We start from the raw sequence: 25,061 nt of genomic DNA on the forward strand, positions 1-25,061 counted from the left end.
AATGGAGCCCAATTATCTTCCCAATTTGGAGGTTTTGTTTCAATCATGTTCACATACTTGAAAGTGGATGCATATTTGATTTGAAGCTATCTCTTCTCCATTAAGACCTTAATTGCACAAACAACACCATTCTCTAAATGTCCTTCCAATTAATCTTATATACTACACAAATGTATGTAAAAAAAAGACCAAATTATTTCCTAATTGACCTTCCACACCTCTTCAACATTCCCACTGCACACCAAAGTGTGATTGCTAGTTATTACAATATCCATCATTCGTTCCAACTCTAAAATACTAATACCATTTATTTTCAAACCGCCCACCTTGGAAAAAAATAAAAAATAAAAAACATTAAATAAACACGTGCTTAAATAATAATTCGGACTACAGGAATTCCAAATTAGGGACTGGGAGCATGTGACTCACGTCAACGCCTATGTGTCTCATTTTGACAAACCACACATTTTCGAAGCCCCAAAACAATGGCAGCACATAATATGTGCAACAGTAGCAACTAATAATTAGTTCGTTCATTCTCTTCATATTTTGGGCGAATAATGAGTATGATTAGGAGGAGCCTAAGTTTGGGCAAGGCCTTGAGGAGACTCAAATGCCTGCCTGTTTCTTCATCAGTTTATTCCAATTACTACTGCAGATGTGATGCTCACACCGCCCTTCCTCTTTCTCAGACTCAGCCATTGCCGAGGCATGAATTGAGACTTTTGCCCTACAATTTAAGGGCATTTTCAGACAGTACCACTGTGCCCCCTGAAATTGTAGAGTCTGAGTCCACACGAACTGAACAAGAAAACAAGGAGGACAAGGAAGACAACAAGACGCATCCCGATATCAAAGATGAGCAGACTAAGGTCCTGGAAGCGGCGCTCGGATATGTGGTATACATGTGCTTAAGTTATTTCAATTCGTTTGTTTGATCAAATTCGTTAAAGGGCCTTGTGAGTTTAAGTGGCGGAATTTTCGGTTTTGTAAAGCCAAAATTGGGGTGGACAGAGGCGGCTATGGTAGCAGGGGCAAAAGATGTGGGTATTTCACCCTCAATTGTCGGTGCATTTCCCCGGAAGGAAGCTGCACTTGTTGAGGTATGCATTCTTTATATGCCATTTTTATCTTTTGAACAACATATATAACACTTATTTCTCGGTGCTTTACAATTTTATGAGAAAGAAATTAGTTTTCTACAATACTTTTTCACGCAGGATTTCCTTTCTGTGGAAGCCTTCACGGGGATTTGTTTTACTATACCTTATACTAATTCATAAGTGTCATGCCCCCGCCAATTACAAGAGATCACAGCTTTGATGTAATTCATGATCGCAGCCCTTAAACTCATATCCAAGGCGTCTGGAAAGAAGATGGCAGCAATTCATGAGAAGAAGTCGACCAAGATTAAATTAAAGAATATCAAGGGCAGTGATTTCCTAAATTAAAGGAGATCTAATTAAAATCAAATAAGAGTCAAGTCAGCTTTCCAAAACGTACGAAAGACAAAATACTCAATTTATAGTTCAAAGTCCCATCTGTAGATTCTAACCCAACTGTAGAAGAGTTTTGTAACCATCCTTACTTCCATTATACACTCACCTTCAACCATTTTTCACCATTGAATTTCAGCTCCCAAAGGACAAACTATGAGAAATTTTAGCTCAGTGTTCTCGTTAAACGATTAATTCAGATTCTGGGATACGTAATAGATGTTAAAATTTCATCAGAGAGTTGTCGAAGATTTCTAACTGCTGAGTCTATTACTTAGTTGCTGACGCTTCTTTAGGCTCATACACAAGATAGACTTGTTTACCTGTGGAACTTGTCCATCCAAACATCAAACACTCATGGTAGATCTGAAAGTATATAAACCAAAAAAAAATAATGGCTCTCAAGTCTAATATGTCACCATAAAATATTAAGTACATGAATTGAAGAGTAAGTTGACGCTGGCTGCTCAGGTGCTATTCTGACCGGTATTTCTCTAAGTGTCATGGATGGTAGGTTGGGTCTATGTAGTTGTTGGGCCAACAATCTTTTTTACGGGTTTTGGGGATGGCTATCAATAATCAAAGATAATATTAAAACATATAAAATGCAGACAATAAAACAAGAAACCAATGTTGAAGCTGAAATTTTTAAAAAATGTCTACATTATACTGAATCTGCAATGGCCATCAATAAGTTTAATAATGCAACTGCTAATAATAGTATGCTTTTTAAATTTTATTTCAATCAATCAAAGTTATAAAGTACAAATGAGCTGAGAATCACAAGCGATAATCATCAAAATGCTAAAACATGATATGCATAGTTGGATTGAACAAGCAACACTCTGAATTTGGAGTCATCATCCAATAGAAAACTTGGAAACCACTCTTCAATGGAACTGCTTGTTTTACCTTGCTCCTAACGTTTAACAAATGGGACATAAAAGATGTGTTGTATTTCTAATTTGACTTAAGTTCATAAATTTCCACTACTTATTCTCTTCCCTTGCTCTATCTTGGGATCCCATCACCTAGTCCAATCCTATATTATGATCATAAATTGTGAGGGCTCCTACAAATCAAGCATGTTTTTAAAAAGAATGAAGTAGCGTACAAACTTGGTTTCTATTGGTTTAAGGAATTTCCTCTTTGAACAAGAGAGAAATAATGCCAACGAGTTGTTAGGGTTGTATAAGAATAAAAATGGAAAAGTTTAATTAGCGTATAGACTAACAACTCAGTTCAGTTCTTTCAATGTGTTAATTTGACATAACTGAATTTGATCCATGTAATAATATTATAACAGTAAATACAACAGTATTCAGATTTTATCCAATTATGCCAACTGATGCTAGAGCTGCGGCAGAAACATGTAAAGGAAAAGGTTAAAGGTGAAAGAGTTTGTCCCTGGAAGTGAAGATCTGTATAATCTGACTATGGAAATGTATTGCATAAGACTGGAAGAATGATCCTGGAAAGTTTCAGCTGATTCTGACTAGCCTAGACATAGGGACCAGTGATGGATGCTAATGTCCTGCACGGGTGTCCAGTATTGGAATGCCCGTCCTATAATGGTGTGGTACAGTCTAACAATGGGTTGTTGGAGATCTGTAGTGGAGCACTCATAATCTACAAAAGTATCTGATAGTGTGATGGATGCTAGTGTCTTTTGATCCAGGTATTTTGAAAATTTCAGGGGTTGCTAAGAATAACTTTTTTGAGTCTTGTTTTGCTTGTCGAATCCTGCAAATTGTCCTCCGTGCCTAGTTATTTTAGTCTAAGTACAATGGGGGAGAAAAATAAGGTTTGGCTTTTTGGGAAGTTTGCCTTACATAGATGTTGTGATGTATTCACACATCGCCCCATTGCAAATGGGGACCCCTGCTTTTTGCTTTCTAGGTAGGTTTTCTTAGCTTTGTCTTTTTGGTCTTGGCTATCAATCTTTGCATTTGAGAGTTTCTAGAGAGCTCATTAGAATAAGCTGAGTTAGTGTCCCGGGTTAGGTGCATTAGGGTTCCTTTATGAGGACCTTCTCTTGAGAGTTTTCTTGCCTTAATTTGATGAAGTTTTGTGCCCTTAGGCTTTGATTGATGTGAGATAGGCATATTTATCCTTTGGAGGCATCCATGGTCAAGTCTAAACGTGAAAGTTTGACGAGATGAAGAGAAATTTGTGCTAAAAGGCCAAATTTGCTCCTGACCCTTCCAAAGGTGCAAGAGCGAATTCCTTAAAGGGTCTCTCTTTCGCCTTCAAATCAAGATAAACTCCTTTTCCAAACCCTTGACTAGGGCAAAATTGATCTAGAAGTGCACTTAGAGACTGAATTTTAACGAATTTTGGTCATATGCAATGAAAACTTGGATGCAAACATCAAGTTCGCTCCTGACCCTTCCAAAGGGATAGGAGCAACTTTCTTGAGAGAGAGATCATTGTCCTCATTTGGATAGGAAACTTCGTTTTAAGGTCTTGTTTGATGAGAGAGTCAGTCATTTTTCCCTTAGAGATTCATATCTATGAAACCTGAACATGAAACTTGAGCAAGATTGGAGAATTTGAGCTAGAACATCAAATTCGCTCCTGACCTTTCCAAGGGTACAGGAGCGAATTCTTCTTAGACTCCCTTTTTTCTCATATTTTGGATAAAAATCTCACTCTAGGGCGTTGATTGGAGAAGGACTAACTTGAACTCACCTTAAGGGATGAATTTGAGCAAATTTGGGCTTAAAATTTGAGGGAGAAATTAAGAATTTGAGTGAACAAGCCAAATTCGCTCCTGACCCTTCCAAAGGGATAGGAGCAAATTTCTCTAAACTCATGTACCTTGCCAAGGGATAGGAGCAAATTCTCCTAGAAACACTCTCTAGGTCTTAGCTTGGACCACTACCCTTGCTTCCCAATCATGATTGAGGAGAGGACGATCTATCTAGCCCTTGTGAATAAGTTGAAACCAAAGTTTAAAAACTCGGACTTGCCATGGACTCGGCAAACCAAAAATTTGGACTTGGACTCGGACTCGTGAAAGACTCGTGAAAGACTTGGCAAGGACTCGGCAAAAAAAAAAACCGTAGTTTTACAAAAAAGCATAAAGAAATTAATGCATTTAGAGAACATAAGAGCCATAATTGAAACATTACACGTCACATACTCATAGTTTCAAACTTTCAACTCTAAAATGTATAATACCAAGATTTCTTCAATGCTAATTATGCTGTTATATGGAGCCTAATCAGACTCGGAGGTTAAATTTTCCCTACTTCCATTGGTGCAGTTTGCCCCTATATTTTTCGACGGGGGTTTGGGGGCAGCGCCCCTAAGTTGGGGTCAAGGGGCATCGCCTTTATACTTTTATTATTTTATAAAGGTGTCGGGTGTTATTTTTCTTTTATTTTTTACTCCCTCAGTTATGCCAAATGAAGGCAAAAAAATTAAAAAAAAACTCAATTTTAAAGCTTGCATGACTTTTTTTCTGGGTCGCATGAGTCCATCTGAAAGACTCGCGAGTTCGTACAAAAGACTCGCGCGAGTCCTTGCAAAAGACTCGCGAGTCTTTCAGATGGACTCACCAGGACTCGCCTCGTGAGTCCTTGGCGAGTCAACTTGTGGCTCCCATGGAGTCGCGAGTCCGTGGCGAGTCCACGAGTTTTAAAACTATGGTTGGAACAAATTTGAACATCAAAATGAGAGGAATTTGAGCCAAGAAGCAAAATTCGCTCTTGACCCTTCCAAAGGTACAAGAGCGAACTTTCTAAGTACTTTGTACCTCTCTAAGGTACAAGAGTGAAATCCTTAAAAGGCCTTAATTGCTCACTCAAACAATTAAATGGATCCTATCATGAGCTAGGTTGAGGGCAAATGGACTTAATCGAGGTGGAAGAAGGACCCAAAAGCTAAGTTTAAGAGCAAAGTTGAAGGAATATGAAGTGTTTGAATCAAAAAGAAGAATTACGCTCCTGACCCTTCCAAAGGTACAGGAGTGAAATCCTTGAAGGGACTCCTTATTTCGCCAAGAGGATCTTGTTTTGAGCAAGGTTAAAGTGCAAATTGATTTGAGTGCGATGAGAAGTGAAGTGAAAAATCAAGTCTAAGGCAAAGCTAAGTGAAAAGGAGTGTGAATTGAGCCTAAAGGAGCAAATTCGCTCCTGACCCTTCCAAAGGGTCCAGAGCGAACTTCTTCAAGAGACCTTGTACCTTGCTCAAACCCTTGAACCAACCTATTCCTAAGCAATTTTAAAGGCAAATGACTTGATTTTGATGAGGAAAAGGTTGAGAGATGAAGTTCTATGAAGGAGGAATTGAGCAAAATGCCAAATTCGGTCCTGACCCTTCCAAAGGGTCCAGAGCGAATTTTCTTGGAGGGTCATGTACCTTCCAAAGGTACCCAAGCGAAATCTCTTCTAGGCCTTCCTAGGGGTCAAAATGATAATATCTTTGTTGGTTGAAAATTTTGTACACTTGGGGAAATATACAAAATTGTGGTTTCAACCACAGCGTGTGAGTAAAACTCTCCTAATTAAGGGAAGGCTCCCCCTATCTAACTACAACTTTGAAAATAAAATGGGATGGGACAGCAATCTTTCTTCTTCTTTCAAGAAAGACAATATCCTTTTCTCTTCACAGATTAGTGATAGCGATTTGATATAAACAGTAGTAACAACTTTTGAAATGAAATGAGAGAAAGGAAATGAAGTTTCCTGAAAGCTCAAAGACTTTCGTCACTTCCTTCGGGACAAGACAACAATATCAAGCTCAAAGACTTGATTATGTGGAGTCCTATTTACCCTTTTTTATACTAATTCTATCAAGAACAAATTATAACAGCTCAAAGGCTGGAATATCTTATTCTTTTCTACTTAAAATAATGAGAAGTAGTATAAGCACAAAGACTCACAGCTATTTCTCACAAAATTTACTCCTAAATTCTCCTAAGAACAAGTGAAAGCACAAAGACTCACAGCTTCTCTCAACAAAATATTTATTTTAATCTATATTAACCTCAACTACTTGCAGCACAAAGACTGCAAATCAAATGTGATTAAGCTCTTTAAGAAACACTTGCAACAAAGATAATATAGAACACAAACTCAAGTATGTAGCACAAAGACTCAAAGCTTGAGCAATTTCCTTCTATTCCTTTCAATTCTTGAATTTACACATGAAAGCTCAAAGACTTTTTTGCTGTAAATTTGGCAGAGTTTTTGCTTGCTTTCAAAAAGATAAAGATTACAATAGACCCCTCAAGTATTTAAAGAAGAGGAGCCTTGAGAAATAGGTGGGAGGATCCTAACTAACTTGAGAGATTCTCTCAACCACCAAGACTTATTCAATAACTAACTAAGACTTCAATAACTAACTAAGACTTATTCCAACTTCAGTACTAACTGAACACAACTTGTAGTTGCCTTACATGTAATTACAAAAGTGCAAGTAATGACTTAACTTGCATTTTACAAAAAGGCTTTTACATGTAACTTGTAAAAATAAAATTACAATGAAAGATTACAAATGTGGAAAAATACAACTAAGTGTTGAAAAACTCTTAAGATGTAGCATGTGAAGACATGAATCCTTCAAACTTCTGGATGATCGTTTGTAGTTCATCGGGATCCGGTTCATGGGTGTTCTTGGCAACAACCATGTTCTTCACAATGGTATCATGACATCGGAGGAGTGCAGAGCTGTTTTTCTCCAGGATGGACTGAGTTTCATGCAAAAAGATTTGGTGTTTCATCAACATTCGAATTGAAGCAGCTGAGAATTGATCGCTCCTCCATTCATTATGAATCCTTATCTGCAAATCTGCAAGAACTTATTCTTCTGGTATTAGCTCTCCATCCCGACTTATTATGTTGCAAGAGGCCTTTTCACAATGAGAGACAATATCTTGGAAAACTTCACCCCGTAATCTCATTGCATCACCAATCTCCTCAATGAGGGATTTAAGAACAAGGGCTTTATTTTCCAGAACTTCTTCAAATTCTAAGTACATGACCTTGGAAGAGATGATGGCATGCTCCTGTAGAACACTCAACTGTTGTTGGGGCATGGTACGCCAGATTGTCAAACTATCTTCAACACTTTCTAGATTCTTTTTGAAAGTATCGGAAGTCTGATCCAGTTTCTCTTCAACGGTTTCCAACCGAGACATCATCTGAAAAATGTCTTTCATCACTTGTGCACATAGATCATGAAGCTGATCAACCCAGGAATCCAATGATTGTACCTTCTGAGCAGCCCTTTCAACTCCACGAATTGATTCTTGGGAATCGGAAGAACTTGTGGGGTTACTCCCTTCAGCAACAGGTTTTGTAATTTTATGAACAACTGCTATAAGTTGTCGGTTTTCCTCTTCTAGCTTGTCTTTCTTTGCTAGAAGTTCATCACACTGCTATACCAATGAAGCTACAAAAAACTGAGCATCATGTTTAATCACCTCGTGCGTTTGCTTACCCATTTCTACCCTTGTAACTTTGTAATTAGCAGCCGACATTTCTTCAAGTGGCTTATCTGCAATGGGTTCAACAATTTCAGCTACCTTCATCTTGTTGCTGTCAACAGTTACTCTGGAGATAGTCTTGGCCTTTTTAGCAACCTTGGATCTAGACTGTTTAAGTTGCTGATAATCAAAGGCATCAGGTGAGATTTCTTGCTTCTTCCTTTTTGGAGTAAAAGAACTAAGCCATGGAGGTAAAGCCATCAACTCTCCTTCAGTAGCAACTGTAGGCAAAGGAGAAGGAGTTTCTGTTTGAATAACCGTGGTCATCCTGGGAGGAATATTCGTTTGGATGGCGACCACGGTTTGCTCAGTAACCAATGGGCATGAAGATTGCCTCATAAATTTTTCAAAACCAATAGTGGAGGTATCAATTTCTGATAGCTGGATACAAGCAGGAGTATCTTCAGGAACTTCTAGCACACTCTCTTGTTGATGATCAGGAGGTGGCTCGTATGCCGAAATAGGAATGGCATTCTGAGGAGATTCATCCACAATCAAGTCAGGAGGAGAAAGGGGCGTCTCAATGGAAACTGGGGGAATGATCTCATGAGGCGATTCCGATGCTGGAGACTTAGGAGCATCATCGGATTGCTGCCCTTCTTCTGGATTGTCTAGATCGACCACCTGAACATGAAACCGTGATTTTTCCTTCCCATGAACTGTCCCCTCCTCAGGAGGAAGCACTACTGCCCGACTAACTCGCAATTTGATCCTTGTGCCCGAAGATGATGCGCCTTCCTTGTTGTCAACCTGAATCTCAGACTTACGCCCAAAAGGCCCCGTAGAATCATCTTCTTTTCCAATCTTGATTTTTATGAGTCTAACAGCATTACTTTTCAGCCAAGCGTTGGTGTTAGCCAAGATAGGTTGAAATCTCTCAAGAATGGATATGCACTCCTTGTGTGACCATTAGATTAAAGGAAGTGGAGCTTCCTCAACCCTTCATGAAATATATTCAGGATCAAGTATGTGCCTATCGTCAATCATCCCTTGTGGAATATCCACCAAGTTCAAATCAACAACTTGCTCAATAGTGAGCCTGCAGTAATCCATCTTCAGAACCTCGACCTCTGTATGGAGATCTACCCAGATATCCTAAATGCGATGCATGTGCACGAAGGATTTTTTGATCTTCTCCTTCATACCCCGGTAATCAAAATCAGCTCTGGACTTAAACCTTTTGAGCTTAATTTCTTGCATTTCAATCTCCATGGCCTTGGCTTTAACGGATGTGACAAGAGAATACCGGCCAATTTTTAATGGGTTTGTTGTAGAGATCCCCATTCCAACCTTATGTCTGACGGACTGATGAGCGTGCCATAATCTGTCTTCCCAACTCCATAAGAATGATCTTATCAGTTGGGTATCTAGGGAGCATATATGGCTGCCCACTATAGCATCCGATTCTCATATAGGTGAAGGTCGGGAACTGTAGAAACAAGCATCCATACTCACTCACCCTTTCCCATGCCTCATCTGATACCCTTTTGTTCTTCAGAGTCTTGTCAAACTGACACATGAAGTAATCGAAGAATGCATCTTGGACTCTTCTGAAATGCAATCTGCTGGGTCTTAAAGGCAACTGATCATAATATTCCCATACTGGTATAAGCGAGCGATCACCCTTGGTAGAAAGACCTGGAAAATGCCTAAGCGATGCTGCCAAGTACACCAAATATGAGTTCATGTAGAAAGTCATGGTGGAAGAGACTGCTGAAAGTTGTTCACACAAGGCATCGCTGATGACTTCTCCCCATGATATATGATGGGACTGCCTTATGAACATGATGAACTAGTACATCCAGGACTCAAAAACATTAGAATGTTCAAGGTCCATTATCCTGTTGAGGAGGGTTATGATGTCTCCTATTTCCCATTTGAAGTCACAGCGGTACAACTTAGCCCACCTTGAGAAGGCGGCTCGTGGCTCATGGATCCACCTGTTGATATGATGTTTGCAGTCTTTCTCCCTTTTCACATAATACTCAGCTGCACTCTCTTTGGAGATTTCCATGTAAACAGGTGCAGGAGGAATTCTGAAGACTTTCTCAATTGTATCTGTATCAAGGTGGATTATTGCTTCGCCATCATCATTTTTAATGATTCTTGTCTCCTTGTCAAAGTGATGGGCGCAAGCGAGAACAAATTCAGGTTCTAGGGCAGCCACTGGGAAAGAAGATGCGTGATGGATATGGCTGTCCAACAACCACTACATATTGCTATCTTGTGGATCCTCAACCCTCTTGACAAATTCTTACATGTCCACATGCCCTATCTCTGTATCTCTTATACGATCCAAAGTAGAGGAAACTTGGGAAGGTGCAACTTCGTTTTGGTACTTGTCATATTTATACGTCATCTTTTTCGGAATTGGAGATGACGGCAAATCTGACATTGATGGACAACCTGAAATACTGTGATGAAGACTTAAAAGTGTTAAGGCAACATCATATTTAGCTGCAACTAACATTTTTCCTTCATCAAATGGGAAGAACTTCGACTCTTGCACTTCACGACTTTGTGAGAGAAAGATGGGAAATAAATGGAAATGGGGGAATCTTGACTTGGACCAATTTCGGATCTTGGGGAAATTTTTGCGAGTATACAAGTTGGAAAGAGCATACATGCAATCGGATTTTTAAAACCCGAATGCAAGTACACTTGTAAATTTGCAAATGGAGAAATGGATGGAAAATGAGAATAGACTTGTGGAAAATGACGAAAATGGAAAGTACGGATATAGGTGACATGAGTAGATAAAAATGGGCAGATCCGGGAATATCATTTTCATGAGAATGGGAAGAGCTTCAAACATGTAATCCGGTTCTTAAAACCCGATTTGAAAGGATGGGTATTTCTCATTTTTTGCAACTTGGAATTTTAACCAAAAATGGTTAAAGTCTTTAACCGTAAGGGAAGAACAATGATTTTCAGCCAACTTGTAATCGGGATTTAAAATCCCGAACACAAGTAAAGAGAGAAAATGGGGAAGATCAATGCAATTCAAAAATTGCTTATGAAGGGGGAAAATCTCTTTCACAAAACCGATTTTAGGGGCAACAACAACATATTTACAAATTTACAACTAGAAAGAAAAATAAGAAAATAAGAAAACAAGAAAATGAAACAAGAAAGGAAAAGAAAACATACCTTGCTTTAATCTGAAATGCCTCTTCAAAATGATGAAACAATCTTTGAATGAAGAAGACAATCCCTTAAATAAAGACAATCTGCAATGCCAAACCCTAGCCACGTTTTTACAAAAACACTATTTGCATAAAAACGTGGTGACCAATGCAAATAAAATGGCACAAAAAGTGGCTAAATCTCCCTCTAACTCCAATGCATAGGCAAGAGATGCAAAAACGACTTGGGAGATTGCTGCTTCGTGGAGTAAAAATCCCTCAAAATGTGGATTCAAGGAATCACGTGGTAGGTTTTGAAGAAGAAAAACAGCAAACAAAAACCCCCAAATGGCATGAAAGATGTCTACAATTGCATGAGAATAGGAAGGAATCCTAAACGCCTTGCATCTCCAACAAATCTCCACAAAAATTGCTTTGAAATCTTCAACAAATCCGTTTTTCTTGCTGGGCGGATTTTTTGGAAGGAATAACAAGTTTGAATTTGCATGTATTGTTGAAAATCAGGTTTTTTTGGAGGAAATAATAAGTTTAAAATGCACTTTATCTCATTCCTAGGCAAAATCGGGTTTTTTGGGCAACATGACAAGTTTAAAATGTCATTTTTCCCCAACAAGGAAAATCGGGTTTTTAAAATGCAATTACATGTTTAAAATCCTTCAAAAATGCACTTTAGAGAAAATCGGGTTTTTAAAATGCAATTACATGTTTAAAATCCTTCAAAAATGCACTTTAGAGAAAATCGGGTTTTTAAAATGCAATTACATGTTTAAAATCCTTCAAAAATGCACTTTAGAGAAAATCGGGTTTTGGAGAGATTTGCAAGTTTAAAATTACTTGTAAAGGGAAAATAAAATCCCTACAACAAGTTTTAATTCACTTGCACATATGTAATAGGGGTTTAAAATCCCTTTTACAAGCAAAAACCATTAAAGTAGGGGTTTTAGAAAAGAATTAACCAAAAAATCCCTATTTTAACTGAAAAAGCCAAAAAGCATCAAGGGGGAAATAAAAAGCAAATTACAAGTTTTTATTTTTTAATAAAGTGCACTTGTAATTAGCCAAAAATTTCCCTACAAAGACCAAAATAATGGAATTCATTAAAACTTGCAATTCAAGAGAAATTTCTCATTTGCAGTCAGGGAGAAAAAACCCGAAATTGAAGGAAAGACATAGCAAACGAATCCAGAATGCGACGAAATTCGAAACGTGGTTCGAGGATGGACTGAGGATTAAGCCAGCCCAAGGATTAGTCGAAACTTTGCATCGGGAAGCATGCCATAGAGTAAAATTTTTATTTTTTCACAAAAAGTTTATGTAATGGTCCTTCCTTTTTGAAAACAAAAATGAGGACAACAATCTTCTTATGAAAGAATTGGAATCTAAGGCTAAAATGATGAAAAGAAGGCAATAAGTGAATTTAGCTAGTAAAGAAGCTAATTCACTCATGTACCTCTCGAAGGGTCTAGAGCGAAGAGCGAATTTTCTTAGAGGGTCATGTACCTTCCAAAGGTACCCAAACGAAATCTCTTAAGCCTTTTGGGGGTCAAAAGTGATGATGCCTTCACATGAGAGGGATCCAACCTAAGACTATAGTGACAAGGGGAAGGAAATAAATAGATTGAACAAGGACAATAAGCATGCTCTTTCCTTCCAATTTCAAGCTAAAATTGATTTAAGTATTTTCTTATCGATGGTTTGAAGTGAGAAATATCATGTATACTTAATCATCTTTTGATTGTTTTGCAGATCGAGAAGGCCAAGATAAAGGAAGAATGGACATGAACAAATAGGACGTCATTAGGAAGCTTCATCATCCTCAAGGACACCTTAAGCGCATAAAAGAAGACTCAAAGTGCTACTAAGATCAAGGGACTTCAAGTGTTAGAACTATCCTCAAGGAGATCACAAGATATCAGAAGAAGGATCTTACAAGCACTTCAAAGAGAGATAAGCTTCCAGAGAAGAAGGAATGACTTGACCGTGAAGAAGTCTTCATCAAGCATAAGAGAGTCAAGGAAGGGTACACCATTCATCAAGTACAAGGGCGAAGGAGGATCAACCAAGGTCAGTGCAAGAGAATGTTGAAGAAGCAGATAGTTTCAGAAGAGTTAATCAAAGTTAGCTTCTCATCATCACCACATTGAGTATCAAAAGAGATACGACGTTCCTTAACTAAGCAAGTGTAGGACATGGTGGCATCCCAGTCACTATTCCTCCAATCAGAAGGGTCCACATCGACGTGTCCAGATTCAATGAATCACGCTTATGCACGAAGGCACAAACTCCGATGTACCTACCCTTCTTTCCTATTGAATGTAATTTTCTCATTGGCTAAAGGAGTTTGTTGTAACAAACCCTAATTAGGGTTTTCATCTTGTTATCCTAGCCATTGATTGTAAATCAATTTGAGCCATTGAAATGTAAAGAGCTCTTTATATAAAGCTCTGGCTCTTCATTTTGTAAAGGTTAATAGTTGGTTAATATTTGTCAGAATAGTTAATAGCTAATAGTAAGTAGAATAAAATAGAAAATAGAATAGAAGTTAGAGTAGAGTAGGAGGAGAAGGCAAAAAATTGTTGCCTATGTTGTAAATGAAATCTATTTTCATTGAAGTTATGGTGAAATGTGTTGTTTTTTGCAATATGCATGATTTTTTGTTGGATCTTCATATTAGATGGTAGATAATTAGATTGGATGGAGAAAATTGTTGAATGCAATCGTGTGGAATCTGCCTAGTCCATACCATTAGTCTCTTACTGATTGTAAGTGTGCCTTGCGTGGTCAACTGACATTGAATGAGCTTAACTTCAAATTGTTATGCGTCCATTGTTTATGCATTAACTTGAATGGTGATCAGTGTTTGATGGTGATGATTTGAACATCTTAGAAACGTCCTTAGAAGATTGCACTGAGCTCGTGTCAAATTGTTCATTTTGATGGTGAGAACTCGCTTAGTAGGATTCCATCTAATCATTCACTCATCTTCCTACATTCTTAGGATTAGAATCGATTCTCTCAACCCTTTGTCTTTTGCCATTTTTTCAATTCAAGTTAGTCTAGGACAAAGAGCATCGCCCAATTGAAATATCAGATGATCAAGTTCCAGCAAATCAAGAATTCAGGCATTCGAATGTAAGTCCCCTTGTGATTCCAGCATAATCATATCAACCAACAAAGCTTATCCACACGTAGTGACCCTATATTCATGAACCTTGGAGTCGTCTCGAACGATCCTTAAGCTAATCTTCAGCATCTGAGAGTTTTTGTTCAAGAGAGGATAAGATACTTAAGGTATTTTATTCTGTGTTCGCATGTGCCTTAAAAACACATCAACATTAGCCTCCTATAATTGTTTCAGCCACTTTTTGGAAAGATTTTGAGTGCATTCCTAAGTGAAGTGAAAGTGTTGAGTGCAAACAAGTCAAATAACTCAAGGCTAGGGAGAAATCTAAAGCTGTAGTTGTTTTGTGCTTGTGAAATGGAGAGGATGATGGTTGTGATGAAGGTCATTGGAATGATTTGAGCAAGGGAATCAGGGATTTTAGGGGTCGATCTGCATGAGGAGAGGGTAAGGAATGAAAGATTTAGAGATTAGGGATCTGGGGGATTAAGAATGGAGGAGTTTGGTACAAAAGAAAGGGAATAGTGAGCAAGTAGTGAGAAGGAAGCTGATGAAGAGGATTGGGTGATGTCAGTGGTGGAATGGAAAGAGGATTTCAATGGTGGATGGAAGGAGAGGAACAAAGAGGCACTTTGATAGCTGATTTTCAGCAATAAGCTTCAAGAGCTTGCAACAATGGAGTAGAGAGCTCTTGGAGAAAATTTAGTTAAATAGTGTGGAAGTGAGAGTGAGATAGAGCTTCTGTAATATCCCAGTAATTTTTTTTTTGTTTTTAACAGTAAGAGTTACAAGCAAACACAACAACCCGTTAAGGTTAGAGAAATAATCCAAACTGCTGAAAGGGAACCCTTCCACCTTTTGTTCACCGAGAGCCCAATCTGGGAGGGTGAGAGCATACAGTGTTTCGGGGATCGTTAGCACCATAAAACAAACTGAAAAGTACAATGTCTGGACGACAAGCTAGCCCCTTCTACTTATCCAGCAGGATAGAAACCAAACTCTTGGCGGTAAACCAGCCAAGGGAAAATAACAAGAAACTGAAACTCAATCACTCTACCGCATATTTCAGCGGGAGGACCATTGTATTAAACTTATCACTCGACCACTTATTCAGTGGGAGGACTGAGTACATAAATTGAATTACAAAGCAAGAAGGCGGCAAGCCAACCTCTTCCACTTATGCAGTGGGGATTACAAATAAGAACAACAAGAATGGTTGATCAGTACTACTGAAACAACCTTACAAAATAGAGATAAGATGAGAAGAGTAATGCAGATTTCTACAACAAGAATATAAATTTCTATTACAACCAATCTGCAGGTTGAAAGTACAAATCAATAGCCTATGGAAACACCAAAATGCTCATAACTCCCTCATTTTTCACCCGAATCAACTCAAATCAGTCCCAAACCCACAATATAACATGTGCAATGACAACCAATTAAAGCCACAACCCAAACAATCCCTTATTTAATTTGCGTGCATCCCAATGCAATATTAGAAACCCACGCCATACCTAGGAATTTTGATTTGATCTAGGAAATTCAAAGCTTAATTAAAATTGCTATAAGCTCACAAAATGTATCGCCATTGCTGGGAAGGAGGATAGAGTTGATACCCATAACCGTCAGTCGCTCCAGCAGAGAGGTGCGATTGAAAATGTGCTTCAACCACAGTCAAAATAGCAAGTTTCCAGCATCATTTCAACCCCAAACATGTCTAAGCAAACTCTGAGAATGTAGAGAATACAATGCACAACTAGGTACTGTATTTCAAGTACGAAACCGGGTAGCACTAGGGAGACACACTCCGAAGCCTCAAGTTCTGTCGCCAAACCGGCAGCATAACATTACAATTTTTCAAGATACCCCAAATGAGAGCCCAAGGCTTTTATTTATAACTTCTCATCAACCAAATTCAAATGCAAATTTCCCCCAAACTCCACTTCCTTCATTAGCATTTCATTTCACCTCACGTGGACCCATGTGTGGCGCCATTCTCCTAAGTCAAACCTCACGCCAAGAAGGCATGGACCCACGTTAATTACTTGGCAAATAATAGAGATGTAATATAAAATAATATCCCTCCAAATAAATTCGACATCCCTTATTACACTTGAATTTCGCCAAATACTTAGGATAAAAATAAGCATTAATCCCAAATTCAATAAATCAGTAGCAATTAATCAGATTAATTAAATATTAAACCTTATGATAAGGAAATATTATTTAATTTGTCACATATGACTCCCGTACTGATAACTGTCAAAACCAGGATGAAACTGAGCCAGGATGACCACTAAACTGCTGCAGAATCAAGACCCTATCCACTGCCAAAAATAAAATTATGCCATACTGCCACTTACTAAAATTAGTAAGTCAAGAACTAATGCTCCGAAAAGCATGATCTTCGCGCCCAGAGATAGAGCATGGAGAGCTCAGTAGGACAGTGTCACCAAAATAGCCATCCCTTGACTTACTAAAAATAGTAAGTTCTCGTTTCATCAATGCTGGACCCTTCATTCTTCATTCCACCTAGCCTACGGGTCTCAGGGATAGGCTAATGGACCACTGGAAGGTCATCAATGAGAAGGGAACATTACAGCTTCAAAATAAGAATGGAAACCTTTTTATTTCATGCCCCAGGATTGATATCTATTAGAAAACTTAGTAGGGTATGATTAGGGTTAGGGCTTTATTCATTGCTGAATTCTTCGATTAGAAATTTAAAAATTTGAGTTGGATTCTAGCATCCGGATGCATAAGTGTCTAGATGCAAAAGTGTCTTTTGGGATTTAGAAGCTGAAATTTTTGGGGTATGTTTTTGATGTCTGGGATAGGTTGGGGATGCTTGCAAATCATACTAATGACAAGTATAGGCTAGAAATAAGGACAAATGAGTTCTATGAAAAGATGGGGATGGACATTAAAACGAGTTTAGAAGTGTAAGGTGAAGATTGCAGATGTAGGCAATTTTCAACCTTACAAGCTGCAATAGAAGATCTATACCACCCTTGCACGTGCCACAATCTTTTTGACCTGCTCAAATTTTTCTAGTCTCTTTGAGTGCATTGTTCATGGCATGTACACAACAATTGGTCTAGTAGGTGTGCCTATAGATGGATTTGACTAATTTAACTATTGCTGTGCATGCATATGCTATATCATTAACTACCTACAGTACATTGGGAGGTCCATCCTTAATAAATCTCATCAAATTTGAATTTGGAACTCCATGTCTTGGTGTTTCCTAAAACACTCAAGTACTCTATGAATGTGAGGCTCTTCCTTGTAAATTGTATCTATAATATTGATGAGAGGTGATGTCTAATGCCAATCCACCTATCTATGATTATGTTGTAGCTATTAATGCATTAGTAGCTTCTGCAAGATAAGACTCTCCTAAACCTTTACTCTGTTATTAGTTTACTCATTCATGCTTTATGTTTATCAGATTATAACATTGATCATAATTATGATATTGATATTGGATAATAATGAATTAGATTGATGATCTACTTAACTATGTTAAGCGTCAATCTAAATGCTATCGGGCTATTAACCCGATAGCATATTAATGTTGATTCATATATGAATCGACATTAATATGTTATTGGGGTATTAACCCGATAGCATATAATGCTAACTACTGTTGTTATTGTTTACTTTACATATATGCGTTGATACCAATTCATTATCGAGCATGATTTATATCTGTAACAATTAACAATGATACCGATTAAACTATCGGTTATGTTCTATAAGCAATGATACCGATTAACTATCGGTTATGTTCTATAAGCAATAATACCGATTAACTATCGGTTATGACAAAGCAATGATACTGATTCACTAGCATGTATGTTTGTAGCACCGAATGGTTATGAATCGGTTTATGTTAGTAAGGGTCACGACCAAGTGACATCTTGGTCGGACATGTCTAAAGGATATGTCCGATCAAGGTGCCACTTGATCGTGGCCTTCCTACTACTTATACACCATGCAAATCAAAGGAGATGACATTGAAGTCGATACATGTTCATCCTCCTTATCTGCAGCAAAAGAAAGATAGTCATATTAGTATCATAGTCATAATATCAAAATTGAAAATATATCACCCTGCATATAACTTGTTATTAAATTAGAAATTACAATACATTTACAGTAGCCATGTGACATTCATGTAGCCATCCCTTCCATCAAGAAGTTAACTTTGAAATATTTATTTTCTGGGATGTTGGTTCTCAATTTGACCTTACAAGGAAGCACATTAGATGCATCATCTTTCCCTTTCGAGCTGGATCTGCTATTAGATGCATTGAGTGCTTATATCAGGATTATGTGGGTTTAGTTTATCATGTAAAAGTGAATGTTTGAGTATGTTGGTGTTTCTTATAGTGCTTAATTGCTGACCAGCTAGGGTTTATATTCACATTTGACATTCAACCATCATCTCAACTTGCACATTCATCTTTTTTCTAGAATTGTCCACTTAGGGACATTACATCATCCTTTAATTCACTAGCACGACCTATTTTGAGAAAGAATGCAATATCTGGTGATAAAGCATATATGAAGAAACTCAAAAGAATCTTAGAAGATGGATTTAATCTGTCAATGGTTTTGATAGCTAGACAGTTGAATCTTGAAATAGACTCGCTCATAGGCTTGCTGTTGTCAGTTTTTAGCATTCTAGAATTGAGTAAGCAATATATGATTATCTTAGCTAGTTTGAAGCATGTAGGAAGCTTGTCATTCATTGATTCGCAACTAGTATGAGTGCATAAAGTGATCAGTACAATCTCCTTTGGAGCTTGCCCAGGCTCACTTGCATGCATAACAAGCTTTTAGAGGACATAGTCAAAATTTTCTTTCACAAATGTTCTATGGATTGCTTTTCTTGAATTCCTAGATGATAGTTAGTTTCACCATGGTTGGTCATATCAAACTCACCTACTAATGTGGTGTTAAAATACCAAATATCACCATGCTTTTGGATATTACAGTGCAATCATTTAGATAAAATGCCAGAATAATGAAGCATTTGTTTGTTTTTTGATATGTGTTGTTATCAGCATCTTTTTGCATGAATCTAGGCAATTGATATTATGCTTCAGAGGACTGCTTGAACCTTGATAGAACCTTCTGCAATGGACACACCATGCATTCATTTCTAGGGTGTAGACTACTTTCTTCACAGTTGTACTTTGCATGATTGATTCCATGTACATCTGTCCACTTCCATTGATGACACTGCACTTCATCAAAAATCACATCCCTAATTCTTACAAGCTTCCGACACGCTGGATTCTTGAATTTCCTGTCAGAATGCATCTCATAGTTTTATCATCCTATTTATTTGTTTTCTCATTGGGTGCAAAAATATATTGAGATGCTGAATATTCAGCTTCCTCCCATTCTCTGATTCATATGTAAATTTTTTCTTTTATGCTACCCTGACAAACTGATCCTGGGTATATGCTACTGCTCAAAGTCCCTATACCTAAATATAAATTAGTCAACCAACAGTTTTGAACAAAGTGTCTGTCCACAATTATGTGAGTGGAAAGTTCCCAACTATTGTTGTCCGATATTCCCAAATCTGCATGCCTGATGCCATGGATTCATCAGGGGCTTTCGGTTGCGTTTTAGGCATTGCATGTAGCCAATACAATTTTTCCTTTCATGTACCATCTGGCATTGACTCTTAGATAGTCCTGAACTTGTAGCTTCATGGCTGATTTGATCTCCAAAAACTACTCTCCTTTTAACAGACTTATACCACACAAGACATATTTAGTCAAGTATCATGTGCTGGATCACATCAGAACCCGGACAATCATTTCTAGAGGAAACAACTGTTGCCATGTTTGTTGTTGTGAGTTGCGCTGATTAGAGGTTGGCCTCATTATACTTCTTTCTTTTGTCCGGAATGAATGTCAGAGAGTCTTTTCTAATTTGCCCCATTTCATGGAAGTAGAACCTTCTTTCTATTTCTTTCTGGAGATCTTTTTTGGCTGTTTTGTCTGTTCCTTTTAATTTACCATTGCTGTTACTGCCTAATGAAATGAAACACAGATGAGAACATGCCATCTGAGATTAACCCAGCATCATACTTCAAACCTCTCCCTTGAACAGGTTAGTGCATTCTTTTTTCAAAAGTGGATTTCTCCTTAGACCTCAATATAAGCACTATTCAATCATGTGAAGGAGCATGCTTCAAGTAGAGTAATAAGTAAAAAACAGCATCTTTATTAGATAATTATTCAATGATGCATGAAAATACATGTTATATATACTACCTCCATTCTCTCAGTTTTGATAATAGAAAAATTTCAAGTCTATGCGTTTAAACTTTTAATCCATTGTCTCATAAGTCTGAGATCATCCCACACTTCCTTCAAGGTTGTGGTATTACTTACAATTGAGACAATGTTGTCGCTAAGATTAAGAAAGCATGTTCAGATCATGATGTGAGACTTTACGTGAGCAATGTTACAAATTTGCATGTTATAGTGTAATGTCAAGAAGCTTTACACTTTGAGGGCATAGGTTGGCATTAAGTTGTATAGGATTTTCCACCTTAGTTTGATTTCATGCCTATTTAACTCCTTTTATATGCGAAGAAAGAAGCTTTCGTTGAATGGATTACCATAGGCTACATATGTTTATTTGTGATTTTGTGGGGTAAATATTCATCATATTCACAATATATATGGGCATGATAAACAGAAATGTCAATGATTTGTTAAGACCTGTACAATAAAGATTTTTTTCTCCTGGAAGTTTGGAAAAAGTGGAATTCACTGCTCTCAATAAGATAAATTCACCTCTATTAATTTATGTTCTACATTCAAAATGAGGATAACATAAGTGAGCAAGCTAGGGAATACCTAGATATGGAGCAGATTGTTCTTTTCCCATTGAGAGCTGAAATAGGGGATCCTAATGATAAAGGGTGGCCCCTTGGGTAGATCAAAAAACTGTTTTGAATGGATACTATGTGAAAATAAACTTATTAAGAATTTAAAACATGCGACTTGCTGTAATGTTCCCTTCCTAAGCACTTCAGCATGGTGACCGTTAGCCTATTTAGTGGGTTCTTTTAGGCAAATGAGTTAGGATTAGGGGACTGGTGATGACAATTTGATCCAGCTTTTGGTGGTGACAAGCGTCTTATTGAGCTCAGGTAGTTGAGATTGGCATAGCACCCTTTTTTGGATTGGTTTTGGATAGTTTTCCCATACTTACTATTTTTAGTAAGTCAGCACGGGCACTGACTAAGCCAGTTGTCAGTATTTCTATTTTTAGATTTATCAATGGATGCAGCTAATGTTGATATCTTGGCATTTGATGTGGTCCAATACATTTAATTTAAATAACATTAAATTATTAAAGTTAAATTAAAGATTTAACTTTAGTGTTATTTAATTTAAATAAAGTGCACTTTTCAGATAGGTGCCTAAAGTGAAAATAAGTGCAAATATTAAATTAAAGTGATTTGAGAAGGGGGATGCAAAAAGTAAATTATAAGTCATTTGTAATATCCCTTGTATTATGTTCGTATTTAATACATATACATATATCCATTCTATTGATTCCTTTAATTATTTCTGTACATTATTACTGTTAAAAGATAAAGATCTTTAATGGTTACTGATTATTGTATTACTTACAATCAATATAAATGCTGTATTATATACAATTTATTATTATTAATAATATGGTATTATTAATATGTACATTACATATTATGAATAATGGCGGAGCGGAGCAGACCCACTGGTTTCAAGAGACACGAGGGTTTTAGCTACATAGATGACGCAAGGAGGAGATGGCCCTTCGGGAGAAACCACAGCCACGGATGGAAGGCGAGTGGTCGACCAACACAGCGACAAGGTTCTTGGTCATGGAAAGCTCCGAGGAATGCTAAGCCATGGATTAGAAGGAGAGTAGAGGGCCCCAAATCACCTTGGAAGCAAACGATAGGTTTCTTTCGGGGATATCGCGATTTCGGAACTGGCCCTAAAGTGGATTTCAGGATGGTGCAGGAGAAGTTCTGGCGGCCAAAGATATCTTCAGAAGCAGCGAAGGTCCTAGAGGTAAACCCTAATGCCAATTTAAGTAGAGTTATGACAGTTGAGCTTTCAAATGATGCATGGAAAGACTCTCTCAGCTTTCTGACAAACAAAGGCCTTTTCGTTAAATGGGGAGGCATATGGCCGGCCTTCACCAAATTTAGGAACTACTGTGACAAAAACTGGGGGGAAGGCATGGACCTAAAAAATTTGGGTAATGGTTATTATTTAGTAGTCTGCCCAACAGCTCAGTACAGAGATTGGATTCTAGAAAATGGCCCTTTTTTTTATTGAAGGAAAAGGATTAAACATATCAACTTGGACTCCAAATTTTAATCCGTGCGAAGCTACAATAGAATAAACCTGATTTGGATTAAATTACCAGGTCTACCCCAGGAGTATAAGGATATAGAAACCCTGAAACAAATAGGTAACCACTTGGGGGAGTTTGTATTGTCGGAAGAGCTTGTAGACCCATCTGACTACAGTATGATTTCAAGGCTATGTATAAACTGGCAGACAGTGCACAACCTGCCAGACACATTAGAAATTAAAACATGAATGGGGGATTTGGAAACAAAAAATTATGCTAGAGGAAGACATGGAATCATGTGCTAATTGCACCAATAAAATCCATCCACCGGCCTTTTGCCATAAAGAAACAAAAGGCAAAGAAAGAATGCAACAACATCTGGAGAAGGAGATTATTAGATTGACTGAAGGTTATTATGGAGAAAATAAGTGGAATGAAAAAGATTGGAAGATTAACTCTCGTACAAAATATAGCGGAGAGTTAGTCGAGGGAACCAAGCTGATCATTGTCGACTACCAGAAGACTATCATTGATGAGACTTTCATGGCAGAGGCTCAATCTCTCGTTCATATCAATAAGAAAAAGGAATCAGAGATAGGCATCGAAGGCCGCTCCCTCATTAATACTGGGAAAGCAGGGAGTTTGTTAGGGAATGGAATTTGGGAAGGTGACAGGAGGAAGGTGGCTTTAGCAGAGGAGGGAAGCAAATCAGATCCCCTGGAAAACAGGGCCCCGCCACAAGAGGAAGAGACTTCAGCCACACAAATGTGTAAGGTAAACGATAAGGCAACATAGGAGGGGAACAAAATGACTACTACCTCTCCCAATGCAGTGAATTTTGTGGAGGACAGCACTGTCCGATCCAATCAGGAGACTGAGACAAACTTGGAGCAAATGCACTCTCCGTGCAACTCAGAGAAGACAAGAAAAAACACAGTCTCTCCAGGGGAGGACCTAATATATAAGGACATCCAAATCTCTCCAATCAGAAATTTAAACAGCTCCTTTGAAAGGGTAGAGGACAGTGGAGGGAACTTTTCTGGATCAGATTATGACTATGAATCTTCAGGATTCCAGGACGAAGAGGATGAATTGGGATTGGCAGCAACAGAAGGAGTGCAAGGGAGGTGATCTTTGGAAACTTCTCTATCCCTCCAAACTAAAGGCAAAGTTGGGGAGAAAAAGAAAAGAGGCCCAAAGTCAAATAAGTTCAAACTGGAATTGGCGGGCAACGTAGCAGGCCAAAGCAAATTGAGATCGGGAAGAGGCTATGCCTTTTCTCGAGGGCAATGAGGACCCTTTCGTGGATGACAAGATTTGCGTGATCAAACGTTGCATTGATCAAATGAGGCCTGACATCTTTCTCTTACAAGAAACAAAGATCAAAGAAGAGGATGTTAGTTTGTTTACAAGGAAATTTCAAACATGGAAGTGTAGTTTGGTGGGAGCACAAGGCGCTTCAGGAGGCCTAGTAGCTCTTTGGAAGGAGTCAGTAGTAGAAGTGGTTGTTGTTAGGGCCACTCGTTGGTGGCAATGGCTGAAGATAAAATCAATGCAACTTCAGACAAGTTTCTTCCTCTTCAACATATATGGGCCTACCAACACAAATTTGAAAAATCAAGTTTGGAGTGAGATATCTGAAATATTGAGTAATGACAAGGAAAATGTATTCATCCTGGGAGGCGACTTCAACGCCCTACTTCGGCCTTCAGACAAAATGGGGGGTGTGGGTTGGAACAGGTAGAGCCAAAGAGATTTTAGCTCATTTGTTATAAGCGCAGGACTAATCAAAGTTCCCTTCAAAACGGGGGATTTCACTTGGACCAACAGAAGGAGTGGCTTCCTAAATATCACTGAAAAGTTAGATAGGTTTTTTATAGCTGGAGATTGGACGGAGAGCCACTGGACCAGCGAAGTGGAGATCCTTCCTATCACGGGATCAGACCATTATCCCATATGCCTAAGGATTCAAGATGACAGTGCTCCAGAGAGATGTCCCTTCAAGTTTGAGGCAATGTGGCTTCGAGATGGTAGCATCAGAAACCTCATTGACCAATGGTGGAAACACAAGTCGGTTAATCCAGGTAATAAAGCTTTCACTTTCTTTAAAAAACTCCAATTTGTAAAGGAACAATTAAAGCAGTGGAATAGAGAATCATTTAGAAATATCTTCAAAGACAAGATTGATTTAGAAAAAGACCTAAAATTCTTACATGAGCAAATTATCAGCAATGGGATGGATGAAGATCTTTTTAATAAGGAGAAAATACTAAGCACTAATTACTCAGAGGTATTAGCTAGAGAGGAGATTTACTGGAGACAAAAATCCAGAGAAACCTGGTTAAAGGAAGGTGACAAGAACACAAAATTTTTCCACACCTCAGTCAAAGTTAAAAGAGCTCACAACAAGATCT

The 25,061-nt window shown here is 38.1% G+C and overlaps 1 protein-coding gene across 1 annotated transcript in view; it reads left to right on the plus strand.

Moving 5' to 3' along the window:
• The first annotated feature begins 441 nt into the window (after window positions 1-441).
• LOC131070329 (uncharacterized) overlaps window positions 442-25,061 on the plus strand; it is a 32,871-nt gene continuing 8,251 nt past the window's right edge. Inside the window, exons 1-2 of the mRNA XM_058005844.2 lie at window positions 442-899; window positions 996-1,103. Of these exons, the coding sequence (XP_057861827.2) occupies window positions 561-899; window positions 996-1,103 (447 nt within the window). The 5' untranslated portion in view covers window positions 442-560. The remainder of the gene's footprint in view (window positions 900-995; window positions 1,104-25,061) is intronic.

The sequence above is a fragment of the Cryptomeria japonica genome, chromosome 1 (assembly GCF_030272615.1).
Source record: "Cryptomeria japonica chromosome 1, Sugi_1.0, whole genome shotgun sequence".
NCBI classification, from domain to species: domain Eukaryota; kingdom Viridiplantae; phylum Streptophyta; class Pinopsida; order Cupressales; family Cupressaceae; genus Cryptomeria; species Cryptomeria japonica.